This window comes from Aspergillus eucalypticola, assembly GCF_003184535.1.
Source record: "Aspergillus eucalypticola CBS 122712 chromosome Unknown BO83scaffold_3, whole genome shotgun sequence".
Classification (NCBI taxonomy): domain Eukaryota; kingdom Fungi; phylum Ascomycota; class Eurotiomycetes; order Eurotiales; family Aspergillaceae; genus Aspergillus; species Aspergillus eucalypticola.
Genome location: NW_020290277.1, coordinates 317,647 through 333,954, shown reverse-complemented (window position 1 = coordinate 333,954; position 16,308 = coordinate 317,647). Strand labels below are relative to the sequence as shown.

Genomic DNA, 16,308 nt, shown 5'->3' with positions numbered 1-16,308 from the left:
GGGCGGTGGTGGTAGCTTTGGTGCCAGCTCTCGTGTGGCGACTGGATCGATCACAGGCACACATCAGAGTAGACCGACCTACTTCCAGCCTCTCATGCTTATATATGCACCAGCATGTCTTGAACTCTTATCATGACTCAAAATATGGACAATGATCTTGGTCGTTGCAACGATTCGTTTCAAGCGTCCACACTAACCTGCCACGTGTAGATCCTACCCATCCATTATGGGGAGGGAGTCCGCGGCCGCTCGACAATCATGTCGATCACTAACCCGGTCCAGCGACTGATTCATTTGCGACTGCCATGGCTATCACCTGCGCTTTGAACGACGTCAGGGCTCTGGGGTGATTGCCCGGTTAGGAAGAAACACCGTACAAGTCCGTGATGGGTTGTATTTGCTTGTGATGATGTCTTCTCCTTGGTTGCTAACATCGGACTGTTGTGCTGTGTTAGTGCGATAGAATAGCCGATCGTCCTACAATCTCAGGCATATGTAAATGGAACTAAAATAAAGAAACGATATGTTAAGCAGAAGAAGGATGCGATCATGAGAGACTATGTAATCAAGAGCATGCGGGTTCTTCAACCGAGGTAGCGAGCGATTTCTGTACTGGAATGCTAGTATGTTGGCTAGAAGGAGAACTGGCGATGCCTCTTTAGTGCGAATTTGGGAGTTACGGTTCCGCTTACTAATGTACTAGCTGAGAATAGTGCACATTGGCATAAGATGAGACAGCCTGCTTATGGAAATTGTGCTTTCTGTGATGCCTTAGGAATACATGGTCTCATAAGTTCACGTGATGCTTAACACCAATGACATAATCAATTGCTTACATCAGCTAGTTCGAAAACATGTGATCGAGAATCCTGCACTATACCATTTATGGCGATGACTGAGCAGGTCCAGACCCTTCTGGGAAAGGAGGCATTTGCTCAGCCGTCTCTCCTCCAGCGTCGATCTGAGCTGGGCGCTGCCTTATCGATCGTGACTCCATCTGTATACAGACATCCTCCAGTCCTGCCAAACCTTGGATACTACCATGGTCGATGATGCTGGACAGGATGCAACCGACAAGGGACCACCAGTGGCCCCGCTATGACTTGTAGGAAACGATTGCGGCCAGCCAAAGTGTCGAAGTAACCTTAAGTCCCCATAGTTGGGATGGAGTGCATGCTGACTGGCTTGATCCCTCGTCGCTCAGTCCACCAATGGTCGCATCTTCTCACACCCCGTCCGCTGTCGATCATCACGACATTTTGCGGGGTACCGATCCCTAGCCCTTCACCATGTGCGACATATCGAGATCTCAAAGTACCCCAGCTGTCTCATCTAGATGTCGGAGACTCTGGCGGAAAGAAGGGCCAAAGAATCAGCAATACAAAAAGCAATTATAGATCTGCTCTGGAACCTAGCTTTCACCGATGTTCAAACTCAGTCTCTATTTTCCGATCTGGAGAGCGCGAGCCGTGTCGTCACAGATGGCTAGCACGTCATCCGCACCAGCTGTTGCCCATCCGGAACCAACCATCTTCGCAGAGTCGCAGACATCAGAGCCCGACGTCCGGACTTGGCCGCCCTCCCCTCCGCTAGTGCTCCAGTCGAGCGCCCCGGGGCGGGGGTTTATTGCCTGATGACCACTTTCATCGATATGTCAATATAAAGGATCTTCGCACGGACGCCGCATACCTGCCATCTGATTGCACAAAAGCAAGGGGCCTACCTGCAGGCGCCACAGCTGACGGGATAGTCCATTACTTGTTATATCCCGCGGAAGCTTATAGTTGCCGTGTAGCACGCGCAAGCGCGAATCACGCAACAACAGGGGTCTGCCAGCTGAGCCACCGAGACTTTGGCCTGATCGTCTTAAATATCAGTGCTGGCACTGACAGGTTATCTGGCTCTCTGTCCCCCTTACTTCCCAAATCGGCTCTCACTGCTCCAAACCCGCACCGAAAACGGTCGCTTTGAGGACCAGTCTTTCTCACAATGGGTCGGAAATTGGGCCTCTTTCGAGCTATCTATCTGGTGTCTGCTAGTTGCATGGGCTCTTTCGCCTTTGCATTCGACACCGGTGTTATTAGTACGCTGTGCACCCTTCATCATTCGTTATATGCAACGACGAGCTAACCAGACAATGGCCAGGCGGTGTTCTCACGCTGTCCTCTTTCCAAAATGACTTCGGATACACGGTCGCTCAGAAAACCTCGGTCAACTCCAATGCCGTTTCGATCCTCCAAGCAGGCGCCTTTTTCGGCTGCTTTTTCACCACACCCATCGCATCCTACCTAGGCCGCCGGCTCGGCCTCATCATTAGTTCCCTTGTCTTCAGCGTCGGTACCATCTTGCAGGTCGTCAACTCGCATACTTTGGGCACGTTCTATGCTGGCCGAGTGATAGCTGGTCTCGGCATTGGTGCCGCAACGGTGCTCATTCCAGTGTATGCGGCTGAGATGTCTCCTAAGGATCTACGTGGCCGACTCGGGTCTTGCTTCCAGTTGTTCTTCGCTTTGGGAGTCATGGTCGCCTATTGGGTCACGTACGCTGTGTCCATAGACCAGCCATCCGCAACAAAACAATGGCAGATCGCACTGGGCCTGCAGCTTCTCCCCTCGTCCCTTCTCCTGTTCGGTATGTGCACGGTCAAAGAGAGCGCTCGATGGCTCGCCTCCAAGGGCAAGATTGATAAGGCTAGAGAGTCTCTCAAATGGGTACGAGGTGGGGAAGAAACTGAGGAGCTCCAGCAAGAATTTGATGAGATTCTGGCTGGTATTGAGGAGGAAGCTCGAATCAAGCAAGGTTTCACCTTCCGGGAACTGCTGCTTCCCGCAAATCGCTATCGATTGTTCATCGCCTTTACGATTCAGCTAGCGGCGCAACTTACGGGGAACACGTCCCTGGCTTACTATGCCACTCAGATCTTCTCCGCCGTGGGTGCAGGAAACTCAAGCAAGCTGGTGACTGGCTTCTTCGGTGTGGTAAAAGTAGTCGGTGTCTCGATCTTCCAGATTTTCGTTATGGATCGCATCGGTCGGCGATGGCCGTTCATGGTTGGTGCCGCCGCGATGGGGTCGTTTATGCTCATCATTGCCTGCATCTTGGCCACACATCCAACCAGCTCCAGCGACACCGGAAACGCCTCGCCAGCGGGAATCGCCATGATCATCATGACATATTGTGAAGCATTCAGTTTCAACATGTCCTGGGGTCCTCTTCCCTGGCTATACGTCGGAGAGATTTTTTCGAGTCGCACTCGTGAGATCGGTGTGACCGTCGGCGCAGCCTCACAATGGCTCTTCAACTTCATGATGTCGCAGGTGACTCCGCATGCGATTGAAAATATCGGATGGAGGATGTTTCTTATGTTTGCGATTTTCAACTACGCGATCGTCGTATATTCATTCATTTTCTTGAAGGAGGTGCGTCTTATGCCCCACTCTGGATTACTGATGGATCTGCTCACAAGGAATAGACCTCCAACTACTCTCTCGAAGAAATGCAAGGCGTCTTTGGCGGCAGCGACCCTACCAAGGATGACAAACTTACGACTACTGAAACAGCAGATAAGACACATACCAGCGAGGTCGAGGACAATCAAGGAACCAGCAGTGCAACGCCGAAAGAGGGATAAATGATATATTATTTAATCATGATAATGTGTGCATAATAGAGACAAAGTGTTGGTGTAATATCATTGCACAGCCTACGATAATGGCGAGGGTCGTCTATACAGTGACTTGACCTGGCATCATAATTTACCATCTAACGGAATTCTTTTCTTTCGACAACACGATATCAACCATATCATAAGTCGGAGACCTCACTTTTCTACCATTGCAAGAAGCTGACCTGACAGCGACTAGGCAGAGACTAGGCCAAATTACACTTCCTCGTATACAGGCCTGAGGCATCCACTACAGTTGAAGTGAACACCTGCGGCAACCAGAATCTTTGTAAAACGTAACCGGCATAGAAACTCACAAAGCAACTTAGGATGCACAACACTGAGCGGTATATACTATGACAACATGTCAATAATCCACAATCCCGAATCTCATCACTCTCCTGAAGCACCAGCCATCATCTCCTGCATTGCATCATCCACCCCACCAAACACATCCCATGAGAAATCCAACAACTCCATCGCCGACTCCGGCTGAGGATCCATGAAAAAAGACAGAAGCTCAGGTGTAGCATCCGGCTGCTGCGCGGGCACATAGTAGGGATCTACCGAGACCGGCCCTGCATTACCATTACCAGTGGTACCATCGGTACACGACCCTTCATTAAGGGTAGTTGTACGCAAGTCCATTATCGACACCCCTTGACCACTGATATTATTGTGCAACGTCCCGCTACTTCCTGATGGAAGTAATGCCGATAAATGACCAAGCCTCCGAGCAAACCGCCGCACCGTAGCCTTCGTGATACAATCCAATACATCGCGAGTTCGTTTTACTTCAAGCCAATATTCCCCGGTGGCGCTGAGGATGTCTGATGCGGACTTTAGTGCATGTAAGACGGTGTCGAGGGTGGGTTCTTCCTCTTCTAATCCATTTGGTGCCCATATACAATAGAATATAGTGATTGTACATAGAAATAGCGATTGCACAATCGTCCGGTTATAGTGCAACATACTGGTGATGTATAACCGGCGGTAGAGCCTTGTGCATTTCAGGGCGGCATCAAAGCACAACTTGATCAAAGTCTTGGACGGGTATGGGAAGAGAGGACTTGGGCGTAAGACCAACATCACTAACTCATGGTACCTGATCTCGAGCAGACTGTTTAGATAGTGCGATGGGCTTTGTGGGTGATGCTGAGGAATGGCTGCTTTCCACTGCCGTAGACGGCGAAGTATATCTTGTTGCCAGTGGTTGGGGTCTGTGATGGTGGGTTGCGTGTAAGGGGGGTAATTTCGGTCGATGCAATATAGAACGCATTTTATTTCGGCGTTGAAGCGAGCGAGTTTGAAGAGGTGGATCGCGCTGGACATGTCGGTTATCCCTGGTGTAGAGGATTGATTTGGAATCGGTTGGTCTGGTTGTAGGTCCTCGTCGCTGATGTCGTGTGGTAACTATGTTAACTATTAGCAGTCATCTTCTATCGTATAAATAGGTTGTGCGAGATACCCTCAAATCACATTGCTCATCCATAATACCTATTGCCCTGCCGAGTGAAGTGCACAGGTAACGATCCATTGTATATACGCACCAGAAGACCCGGGTGCGCATCTCCTGATCGAATTCGGTGAAGGCGGAGCCTCGAACATTACGATGCAAACCAAGTTCCAGCACATGAGCCAGACAATGGTAATGCAGTGTCCACAGGCTGATCGTCGAGGAAGGATTATGAAAGGTGTACATTTGCAAAAGCAGCATGCACTGTACACCGCGCACCGACGATTTCTGGAAAATAGTGTCCAAGCGGACTATCGCCGAGGCACAATATCCTTCTGCAGAAAGAAGTATCTTTAATTGTTGCGACCGGATAGTGGCCCCAATGGCCAGAACCATGTAGATCTGAAATTGATCGATGGGCAGGAGGAGTTCGATGCCATTGTAAGCCTTTTGCAGAAGGTCCAGGTGGGATGGTCGATGCAGGAATGGAAATTGCCCATGGACTGCCTGAAAATACGCCTGTGTCAACCACTGGGCCTGTCTGAAATCAGATGGAAGACCTTTGGGCTGAATATCGAGAAGCTCAACAGGGATAAAGTTGGTTCCTCCGGTTAGGGGGACTGATTCTTGTGCCAATCCGGCTCGTCGTCCAAGGCCGGTTAGCACGAACCTGGTAAAGAATAGCCCGCTGGAAGGGCCCAAATATCGAAGGTCCGCCTCTGCGTTGATTGAGACCAGCCCAAGTTGATCTGTGATGTCACGAGCTGGGTCCCAGTCATCCTTGTCATTCCCAATTTGGGGAGTAAATGCGTCAGGAGCAGAGGAAGGGTTCGATCCTCTGCAGACCGAGCCACGACGACGAACCAAGGGAACACTTCCCTCGGGTTCATCAGGTTTGTGGAGGTCAATGTATGGTAAGTGCTCCCGGATGATGGACTCCAGCCATTCTATTCGCGCCTCTAGCTCATCGACGTAACTGAAATACTCTATTGGCATGTGGGTTTAAGCAGGCCGTTGGGATTAATAATAAGCTGGCTTACTTTCGGGAAATGTCACGGATTGAAACTCCTCCAACGCAGTCTACATGGGCTCGTTGGCACCCCCCACAGACGGGAGTAACTCCGTCACACTAGAAGACGTTATTGGATTAATTTCAATGATAGAATAAGCCAGCGTCTGCCATCAGCGCACTCACGCGAATTTTCCGTTTCTGACACCGAGCACAGGCGGTCATGATTCGGCCTCGGGGTGCCGTCCGACGTCGGCCATGTCGGGCTGGAAGTACTCTCTCACTCTGCATTATTGTAAACTAAAGATAGCAGCTAGACCTTGTAAATAGAGTCGGCTTAATGATCGAAGGTTACTGTATACATGATATTGTTGGTGAAGATTGTCCAAGACATTCTTTTCTTAGAAATCATGAAAGTGATTAGTCAGCTATCTGGTCCAAACATCACATGCACATGCAACGTTCCCAAAAAGCACTTTTGCTCATATGAGGCCTCGTAAGCTACCTACTTACTTGTCAGACAGTTGACGTCAGGTGGTGAGACGGATTAAAACCCCGCAATTTGGGGCAATGAATACCCGCGACGGAGAATACCTCCGCAACAAGTGGATAGACAGAGAAAGAGGGATATAAGATACCTAGATAACTTCTTATCCATTCGTATCTTCTTTTTTTTTTTTTTTTTTTTTTTTTTTTTTTTTTTTTTTTTTTTTTTTGACTTACTATATCCACACGTGTCTTCTAAAATAACATGGCTTTAACCTACGAAGTCTTCCGCGGCTCTCCTGAGGGCAAGATCGTCAGCGACAAAGTCTCTAGCGACCTCGAATACAACGAAGTCTTCATCGAGACCCTCGTATCCGGCGTCTGCGGAACAGATGAACACTATCTGAAGACAAGCCAAGTTCTGGGCCACGAAGGTGTGGGTATCATCAAGGCCATCGGGCCCGGCGTGCGGACGGTCAAAATCGGTGACCGCGTGGGATTTGGTTTCACTCATGGGATCTGTGCGCGATGCGATAACTGCGCGAAAGGTAAGATGTCTATACAACTATCGCTTTCATGACTTCTTATAATCTGGAAGTATACTAACGAACCTTGCCCGGGTGTCAAAGATATGGACCAATATTGCCGAGAAAAGAAACAATACGGCACAAACGATTTCAACAACGGCAGTTTCAGCTACGGTGCCATTTGGGATGCAAACTGTGTGTTTCGCATCCCGGACGAGATAGAAACGGCCCATGCCGCACCCCTGATGTGCGCAGGGGCTACGGTCTGGACAGTTCTGACACGGTTCGACATGCGCCCTGGTGATCGAGTTGGCATACAGGGCGTGGGCGGCCTCGGTCACCTGGCTATCAAGCTGGCTGCTGCTATGGGGTACCATGTCGTCGTGCTCTCGAGCTCCGAGGCCAAGAGGCAAGAGGCTATGGAGTACGGCGCGTCGGAGTACCATGTCTTTCGGGCGGAAAGCCCTCTCCAGTCATTTAAGCCTTTGAAGCATCTTTTGCTTTGTGGGAGTGCTAATGTGAAGTATTCCTCGTGAGTTGTTCTCCTGTTGCTTCTGGTACTACATGCGTAGGGCGTACGACTGATTAAATACGTTGTGGACAGAATCCTACCACTCATGGATAGCCCTAGCGCTATTTATCCCCTGACTGCAACTTTCGAGCTCTCTCCAATTCCTACATTGGAGCTATGCTTGAAGGGCTGTAAGATCCAGGGCTCCTTGGTTGCTTCCCGTCAGAGTATACAGGCACTTTTGGAGTTTGCGGCGAAGAAGCAGATTCATCCAACTATAATGACTTTTCCGTTCACTAGCGCTGGCATAGAAGAGGCGATGAACCAGTTGAGGAATGGAATGGTGCGCTATAGGGCTGTGCTCATTCGGGAGACATAGATAGTCTTGATAGTTCATCGACGTGCAGTTCTCAGCAATGCGGTGTTGATATTGTATGAAACCAGACTCAGAAACTCATGTTAGCAGAAATATTTAGTCCAGCACAAGCTGGTTATGAGATATCTATCCTCGCGGGAGCAACTAGGATCTCTTTTATAATTAGAACAGTTTGTATAGCATTTGGAATCGAGATAGATACGGATGTAAATCAAGCGCGGAATGCGAATCACATGCTGGCGTGCAAGTCGAATCCCTAAGCTTGAGTATGCATATTGCTCGATATTTGATCTTCTATTTTCTTGTATAGTCTTGCATCATATTTTAGGATACAGTATATAAGGGTTTTCAATGACAAAATAAGCACATACGACCACAGGGTGTGGAAAATAGGGCTTCCCGTCCGCTCAGCCGTACTCAAGTCACACGCCGGGAGGTTAGTAGTTGGGTGGGTGACCACCAGCGAATCCCTTCTGTTGTATGTTTTTATACTTTTTACAGTCTTTTTTGCCTCGTCAAGCTCACGGCCAGTACCGCCCTACACTCAGCAATGCAAATACCAACCGGACTTAACAAAACTCTGCTTCAATCACTTAGCGGTAGGCTGAAATCCAGGGGAACAATTGAGGTGCAAGCGTCAATCTTTCAGTAAGTCAAACCACCCCGGTATCTCTTTGATCAAGGAATACATGTATTTCTCCAGCTTGGACGCACACTTGGCATAGACCGTTGTTGCATCATTTATACTGCCGACAATTGCGAAAGATCAACTTGAGATCGTCGACCAGGGCTTTCAAAGGTAGAATATGAACCATTTCCCAATCTTTCTTCCATTGGCAATAGATCTATTGGAGGTTCAATGACCTTGTAATAATCCGGGACTTCGTCTTTGATGACTGGAGAGAGGAAGGGTCAATCTTGTTTGTGGGCTTGGATTTAGTCCCTGAGGTGGGCCATGAGATGAGCTCCATATCCCTTCACCAGCTGGTCTGATGAGACGGCACAGAACACGATTTCGGCGAATTTGCGATGTCGGACCTCTCGGAAAGTGATTTGGGCATATTCGGTAGTTGCTTTTAGAACAGGTTTCTGAGATCTGTTAAAATGACAGTACTCTCCGTGGAACTATCATTGTTGACGACCCGAAATTCTATCTAATCGTTCTGTTCTTCTACAACTGCGGGCTTCAAGATGGTCAGATGGCTTCAACACCTTTTCATTTATTCGAACATACTTTTTCTGGGCAAAAAACAACCCGGGTTGCCGCGGGAATGCTTCTAATCGGCGGTGCCTCCCCATCATCAGAGATTCTACATCTTTTGACATCGGGGTGAGCATTTGACTCTTCGGGGATTGGTCTCTTCGCGACAGCATAGGGTCGTGCGTGGTCGACTGGGGATGACTGCATCTCTGCTTCGTCCATCTGTATTAGGAAATGCCAATGAAAGTGGGCAGCCAAATATATATATAGTATATATCATATGCACATTATATATATAAATATAAGCTTGTCAATTAGACAAATGCTGGCTTTGCCTGTCGAACAACGGAGTGTCGTGTAAGTTCTACACCCTGTCTTTCGTGTTCCGATATGTGCACGGTTTGCGAGGAGCTTATCTTGGTAAGTTGGGAGATCTGGTGATTTCCAGTTGATCGGGCATTTTCCGCTGCGGATTCCCTTCCCGCCTACTGCGGCCTCCCGAATGCATGTGCTCCCCTGTTATGGGATGTTGTTCATATCCATTTGCGATTCAGGCCCCGTTTACCCAACTCACCGTGCATAGAGCTACGCTCATAATGCTTGCAAGATCACAATTTCTAATTTTCTGTGAGCTGTATGGATTTAGAAGAATGGGAATACCTTTAGTTGCATATAAAACCTAACTTATTATAGAAGGTCAGAGTGACCCCCAAACGTACGCAATATACGGGTGATAGCGAGGATTTTGTCGGTGAACATACCTTCAATTATCCAGCAAGGCGCATTCTGTAGCTGTTCACTTATAATCTCATTATCCTTCAAACATAACGCAGACCTAACTTGGTGATTGACTTTTCAACTGAACAGGTACTGGCAAGGCTTATTAGTTCATTGTTAGAAAATTCTCTCATAACAAGCCCGGGTGGTCTAGTGGTATGATTCTCGCTTAGGGATACAAACCCAAGCATATCTGCGAGAGGTCCCGCGTTCGATCCGCGGCTCGGGCCTTGTACCTTCCTTTTTTGGATATATTTTCCTCATCATTTATTTTTTAACAACTTCTTCTCCGTCCTTCTTCTCTTCGTGGTGTGAAAATGGTGAATGAAAAGAAGTGCAATACATACAATTTGTGGCACTTAATTGGAGGACTGACTAACTTTGGGCAAAGTATTTTCAGTAATCACGGATTCGTATCCCGCTACTTTCACACCTTTATTTATATACGATCTTCAAAATATTTATTAGAACAGAAGTTAAGCATGTGTAAAATCTTAAATAATCTCGTTTGATATTTTCCCTTTCAACTAGAATGTTTATATGATTTATGTAGAAATTATAGCTGGGTCAAATAGTTTCCTCCACTGTTAGATGATCCCGCTATACTAGTGGCTCTGCTCACGGACGCTCCAATTACTGAGAGTCTGGTTAATTTCTTCGGCGGTACTTGTTACGAGCACCCTTGTGGGTGAGATAAGAGAAGGGCAATCGATCGGATGGCTTCGAATTTTGCGCCTAGTAGCAGAACTTGAATGTCTTCAACTCGGTTTAGGAACCTCTGCCTGCATAGTCTCCGTGATAGGGCTGGTTGAAGTTCTGCCGGTTGTGATGACATCACGAGTCTCCACTTGGTCTAAGATTCAACCATCAACCTTAATTGTTCTTCGAGATTCACCCCCTGGGAGGATCAGTGAAATCCGCCAGCTCCTGGCAGTGCGAAGAAAACATTTTACACACTGATACCTGGCGAGGATGCAACCAGCCATATTGGAATGAACCAGACAAGCGAGACGCCTCTCTTCGTAGTGGAAGAGGTTATCTGCGCCTACCCCATCAGCACCTTCTACGACTCGTGTCCGCGCTATCTCTTCTATGCCCTCCTTCTAGCCACTTGTGTCACTCGCTGGACCGGCTGGCTCGCAGACGTCTTCCTGGGTGCGGCAGCAACATATGCCGGAACCGCCGCCATCCAAGCCTTCATTCTCGTTTTCAATCCGGCGAAACACAATCCCTACGAGCCCATAACAATCCCCTTAGTCTCCGATAACACTTCGCTAGGGAACAGCTTCCCATCGCTAATCACCGGGGCCGATCAAATCGAACTGAGTCCAGCTGCACTTGAGCTAGATGCCGACGCCGTTCTCGCCATAGTAGTAACAGCTTACCTCACCTTCCTGCCTCTTCAATGCTGGTCGCGTGCTTTCTCCCATGAAAGAGCTCGTTACATCCTTTTCGCCTTATGGCACGTTCTCATGCTTGCAGGGTCTATCTGTGCCCTGATATATTGGCCAACTCTCCGCGACACTCCTATCCAATACACCTTTTGCTACCCTGATCTTCCACCCATGGGCACCGTCTCTAGTGATGGATGGGAGGCATGGCAGCGCACCTCAACCTGGAACAACAGTGTCTGGGAAATATTCAGCAACAGCACCATGTTCGATCAGTTACCAGGCGTTTGCTTTTATCCCTGCTTCAACACGACGCAAATTCTGCGCCAACAGACCACTCTTGAGGCGACTGTCGCCACGGGGGACTACCGCGTTCACCAACGAAGCGAATTCTGGGACGAAGTCGTCTACTCCAAACGTTATATTTACAGTCTCATCATCCTTACTGTTATCGTAAACTTCTTCCTTTTATTATTCAAGATTCTTCCCTATAGGTCACGTCTTCCCTCAGCTCAAGTACGCAGCATCTGGATCGAGAGGAAGAACATCGTCAATGGGTTAAGGAAGGACTTCCGCTCCGCAATATACGTATCCCAACTTCATCGAACCGATTTGATGGATTCAACGAGGGAAAAGCTCTCTGTGTGGGGACCTACCGGGGGTCTCTTTACCTTACACGCCTTGGGCTCGTGGCTGAGGCTTCTTCTCGATACCATAATCCTATGTGCGTTGGTGTTTAGCATTATTGTGAGTCCACTGACGGTCATTGCTTTCGTGGTGTGGATTGAGTATTATATCCACGAAGATGGACCATCACAGGAGATGCCGCAGCAAGTGGGACAGTGGTCTCCGTTGGTGTCTATTGGATTTCTGTTGATTTCTGCGGCGATATTGAAGTTGAAGTATTGGGTGGCTTCGAGGGAGGAGCTGGAGGAGGAGATCGGGCATCTCCGAGGGAAGTTGAAACGGTTGGAGAGGCTTAGAGAGGAGAAGGTGTATAGATAGTGAAACCCCAATCAAGTTTATTATTTAGTTCCGTCCCTACCGTTTATCGAATTGAAAGTCTCAATAACCTGGCAGTTACTCGAGGACGAAACCTGACAAAAGGTGGTCGATTGCACTGGACCACCTCCAAAAACTATCTAATATATATATATAGAAGTAGAAAGGAACTCCTGATTCCATATGATATCCGCACCCTCCTTATCTGTAAGGTCATACCACGCTCCATACAGTAGCTAGCATCTACTAGAGGGCCTTCCCCCCTTCTCCTATAAGATCACCAATTACAATACAGCCAGCACGTGTAGTCTGCTACAGCCGAATATGGTACTCATACATGCAGTCATACCATATCCACTCCCAAAGTGACTCACATGACCCCCAATCCATTCACTATCAACAAGCTGCAGCCTGCCCAAGGCGGTGACCCAAGACAAGTAGGCCCACTCATAAACCTTTCACGGTGTCACTCTCTCAGGGCAAACCTGGGTGGTCTAACGGTTAATCACTCGCGTCGGGTCTTCCATGTCACTTAGTTGAGAGGTTCCGTGTTCGATCCGTATCAGGACCTTGCCTTAGACTCTGAAATATTGTGTCGCCCATTTTTTTGACCTTATTTTTGCTTCGGATCTTTGCCCCTACATGTATCACCATGCTTCCTCTTATTACTTCCTACTATCCTCTACATACATAAACATATCTCCTTTATCGAGAAAACAAACAAAAAACCACATACGACCCAAGAGGAAGAAAGATTCATCATCAAATCTTCCCTCCCTCAGGAATCGCCAACAGCGTACACCCATCATTATCACACCCCACATACGAGACCTCATTCCCCCACCAATTCAAATCGACCTCCTTGTACTCGACAGCAAAGAAGATAATAATGGCAGAGATAGCCACTCCACACGACATAGCGGTCGTGAACACATACGCATACTTCTCCCACCACGCCTGCCACCGTCTCTTGATCCAATAGTTGAAGATGAACCCCACCACCATCGGACACCACGCGTACGTGACATTGTACGGCGAGATATCGCAAATTCCGTAGAACACCAGCGGGATATAAACGTATCGGAGAATGGAGCGGGGGCGCCATTTGGTGAAAAAGTAGAAGGGGATGGGAAGGAGGGCGCCGACGAGGAAGCCGTATAGCAGCGGGTTGTAGATCTGCCCTGAGCCGAAGAGACGCCGCGGGCCGATGGCACCCCAGATTACGGAGGAGGTGTAGAAGTCTCGGGCGCCTGCACTAGGTGTTTAGTAAATGAGGGCGTGGGAGTAAAGGTCAAAATGTGGGGATAGGGGTGACTTACCGGCGCAGGTGAACTTGTCCGGCTGGGTAGTGGAACACACGTCCTCAATGTTGGCCAGCGCCCAGACATTTACTCCAAGGGAGACAAATGCGCCGACGATAGTGGCTGCCAGCTGGGCTGAGAACATTACTCGCGGGGCAATCTTCATATAGTGGCCCAGCTTTAGATCGGCCACGAACTGGATGGACTGGGCACAGGCGATGTATCCAAATGCCTTGAAGAGGAGGTTGGCGACGGGTTTACCGGTGATGGCGTATCCACCAATAAACTCGGCGATAACGTTGTTCGTTACCTCAGAGTTGGTGATGGCGTAGACCATGCCGTATGGGATCTGCAGCACGAGGCAGAGGATAATGGCGAAGACGATACCCCAGATGGGCATGCCGGTGTCGTACTTGGCGACGCCAATGCAGCCGAACACGAACGAGACAGCCAGCACAATCAGGTACCACCACTCCGGGACCTCCTTGTATTGCTTCATTAGGCGATTGTGCACATCCTCGTGCTCGTCGCGCGCGCTGGCCCATTTCCATAGGGCGCGGAATCCCTTCATAATTTCACGTCGGTTGTAGAGTGCGACGTGCACGATGGTTGCCAGGTACATGGCGAAGAAGAAGAAAAACATCACGGAGTACCCAGCCGTCAGGTAGGGTTGACTGTAGCCTTCATAGCCTTCTAGGTCAAATTCACCCTTGCTGTTCAGCACGCGACTGACATTATAGGTGTTGCCCGTGTCGTCGAAAACGTCGTTGCTGATGATGGGGAAATAAGCGGTCTTCCAGACGTTGCTGAAGTATACGGGGGCAATGACACAGAAAGCTCCCAGGATGGTGCCAATACCAATGTTGGCCAATGCGTAGAAGGGGTAGATAATCGGGTCGTAGAGTGCGTAGACCATGTTCCAGTCGAAGGTAGGTAAGGGGTTGAGGCCCAGTCCGGTGATAGTGCCACAGATGATGGCTAGCTTGACGTTGTCCGGGGCGATCCAGTTGATCCAATTGAAGTAGGACAATGCTTGGAAGATGTACCCCGGGAACCAGTAGTAGAAGAACATGCCTATGAAGCAGTACATGAAAAAGCGGTATCGGCTGATCTTCCAGCCGTGGACCCGCTCGCGACCTTCATCACTGTGTAGGGCTTTGTTCAGAGCGATGGTGGAGAGGCATTTCGGGTAGATCATGGACGGTGGGTACACTAGGAATCGGCGTACCACGCCGGCACAGCCGTAGCCCAGTAGTTGTGTGGATAGCGTAACGAGGATTTGGAAACCGGCTTGATCGTACAGCGATGTCAAGTTATAGAAGGATTTGGCTTTCAGCACCTGGAAGATGTACGTCACATAGGCCGTGCCATTGGTACCGCCGAAGGAGACATTAGACATAACAGTGATGAGCATGTGTTCCTTCTGATTGAAGGGGCCGGGGTTTAGAGTGAACTTCCAGCCAAACAGGTTCCACTGGCGCGTAGGCAGGGTCTTCGCCATGAAGACGCCGCAGGGGTAGCACAGCAATTGGGCGACAATGGAATAAATGTTAATGGTCGGATAGCGCAAAGTGAAGAACTGATTGACTCCGGTGAAGACGATGGTAGCTATCATGCCCAGGAACCAGGCTCGGAAAGTGTTGGCCGAGATCTCAGGGTCGTCAGTTGGGTCGACCACAGCGCGAACCTCCGGGTAGGGAGAATCATTCTCGATGAGATCCCGGTGCTTCTCAATATCGGCAATGACCTCTTGCAGCTGAGAGAGATCAATATGCTTGGTATCGGCATCGAGGATCTCGCGCGCCTGAGCGATGATCTGAACAGGGAAGTTGACGTCAAGTTCATTTTCAGCCACGATCTGCCGCAATTGATCTAGGAGAGATTGCAGATCGGACTCATCGATCTTGGTACCCGTCGCATCCGCCTTCTCTTTATCAGAGTTGCTGCTCAAGAAGATGGGATCTTTAAAGTCAGTCATCTTCTGTGTACCCTGTAGACCCTGTGGTGGGCTACTTTAATTATACATGGAAGAATACAAAAGGATGTGATAATGTCTATTATCGAGAAATGGGACTCTCCCGGGAGCGCTTTTATGTAAATGACTCCCCTGTTCCTCTTCCGCACACAAGAAGGTGTCTAATGCGATTTGCTGTAGCACACCATATTGGTGCAAGATAACACGAACGCACATGATGCTATCGCTTGCATTCCGCTTGCATTAGGGCGGCGCCAATCAATTGAAAAAGCGAGGTATCCCGCCAATGGGACGGATGGCTAAATTTCTGTTCTACACCCTTTCGATACACGCACCCAATGAGCTTGTATGCTTATCAGTTTAGGTTAGTGGCGTTTTTTATCAGAGGGATATGTAAGTCAAGCAAGGTATGCGAGGTACCGCATTGCTAGCTGTTATTTTCCACAGGATTAGGAGGCGGATATAGACGGACTAAAGGATTCTGATACCGGTCCTTATCAAACAGGATAGGAAGAGATAATAAGGGAATATAATCTTACTGGACGGTGTGGCCATTGATATTGCCGGGAAATTCAACCCCGCTCTGGTTGAGACAGGGGGATACTACCAACACTAACCCACGGGTCAGGCAG

The 16,308-nt window shown here is 48.9% G+C and overlaps 5 protein-coding genes and 1 non-coding gene across 6 annotated transcripts; 4 read left to right on the top strand and 2 right to left on the bottom strand.

Annotated features, from left to right (window-relative positions):
* Nucleotides 1-1,989: 1,989 nt before the first annotated feature.
* On the top strand, nucleotides 1,990-3,631 carry BO83DRAFT_305085 (putative MFS sugar transporter; the record flags this gene model as incomplete). The annotated part of the gene is made up of 3 exons (XM_025527248.1): nucleotides 1,990-2,083; nucleotides 2,146-3,419; nucleotides 3,473-3,631. 3 exons carry the CDS (start codon nucleotides 1,990-1,992, stop codon nucleotides 3,629-3,631), a joined length of 1,527 nt encoding a protein of 508 aa, XP_025392045.1.
* A 216-nt stretch (nucleotides 3,632-3,847) lies between these two features.
* On the bottom strand, nucleotides 3,848-6,477 carry BO83DRAFT_330234 (Zn(II)2Cys6 transcription factor). Its single transcript, XM_025528229.1, has 4 exons — nucleotides 6,316-6,477; nucleotides 6,161-6,249; nucleotides 5,133-6,096; nucleotides 3,848-5,077 (listed from the first exon to the last, which is right to left on the bottom strand). The coding sequence occupies exons 1-4, from the start codon at nucleotides 6,418-6,420 to the stop codon at nucleotides 4,058-4,060; spliced, it is 2,178 nt and encodes a 725-aa protein (XP_025392044.1). The 5' UTR covers nucleotides 6,421-6,477; the 3' UTR covers nucleotides 3,848-4,057.
* A 381-nt stretch (nucleotides 6,478-6,858) lies between these two features.
* Nucleotides 6,859-8,166, top strand: BO83DRAFT_374884 (NAD(P)-dependent alcohol dehydrogenase). The gene is made up of 3 exons (XM_025530317.1): nucleotides 6,859-7,163; nucleotides 7,245-7,674; nucleotides 7,747-8,166. Exons 1-3 carry the CDS (start codon nucleotides 6,881-6,883, stop codon nucleotides 8,030-8,032), a joined length of 999 nt encoding a protein of 332 aa, XP_025392043.1. The 5' UTR covers nucleotides 6,859-6,880; the 3' UTR covers nucleotides 8,033-8,166.
* A 1,980-nt stretch (nucleotides 8,167-10,146) lies between these two features.
* BO83DRAFT_t67 lies at nucleotides 10,147-10,237 on the top strand. The gene has a single exon. It is a non-coding gene; the product is annotated as a tRNA-Pro (tRNA).
* A 660-nt stretch (nucleotides 10,238-10,897) lies between these two features.
* Nucleotides 10,898-12,403, top strand: BO83DRAFT_405338 (uncharacterized protein; the record flags this gene model as incomplete). The annotated part of the gene is made up of 1 exon (XM_025533791.1): nucleotides 10,898-12,403. The coding sequence occupies exon 1, from the start codon at nucleotides 11,000-11,002 to the stop codon at nucleotides 12,401-12,403; it is 1,404 nt and encodes a 467-aa protein (XP_025392042.1). The 5' UTR covers nucleotides 10,898-10,999.
* Nucleotides 12,404-13,059: 656 nt separating this feature from the next.
* Nucleotides 13,060-15,679, bottom strand: BO83DRAFT_454093 (OPT oligopeptide transporter; the record flags this gene model as incomplete). Its single annotated transcript, XM_025536942.1, has 3 exons — nucleotides 13,060-13,650; nucleotides 13,720-15,154; nucleotides 15,209-15,679. 3 exons carry the CDS (start codon nucleotides 15,677-15,679, stop codon nucleotides 13,163-13,165), a joined length of 2,394 nt encoding a protein of 797 aa, XP_025392041.1. The 3' UTR covers nucleotides 13,060-13,162.
* Between the last annotated feature and the right edge of the window lie 629 nt (nucleotides 15,680-16,308).

Bases quoted from the DNA above. Each gene is read 5' to 3' on its own strand.
- BO83DRAFT_330234 (XM_025528229.1), bottom strand. From the start codon at position 6,420: ATGCAGAGTGAGAGAGTACTTCCAGCCCGACATGGCCGACGTCGGACG. The intron at 6,250-6,315 runs GTGAGTGCGCTG...AACGTCTTCTAG, and splicing joins GTCAGAAACGGAAAATTCGC to TGTGACGGAGTTACTCCCGT. The intron at 6,097-6,160 runs GTAAGCCAGCTT...AGAGTATTTCAG, and splicing joins ATCCGTGACATTTCCCGAAA to TTACGTCGATGAGCTAGAGG.
- BO83DRAFT_374884 (XM_025530317.1), top strand. From the start codon at position 6,881: ATGGCTTTAACCTACGAAGTCTTCCGCGGCTCTCCTGAGGGCAAGATC. The intron at 7,164-7,244 runs GTAAGATGTCTA...CGGGTGTCAAAG, and splicing joins ATGCGATAACTGCGCGAAAG to ATATGGACCAATATTGCCGA. The intron at 7,675-7,746 runs GTGAGTTGTTCT...CGTTGTGGACAG, and splicing joins GCTAATGTGAAGTATTCCTC to AATCCTACCACTCATGGATA.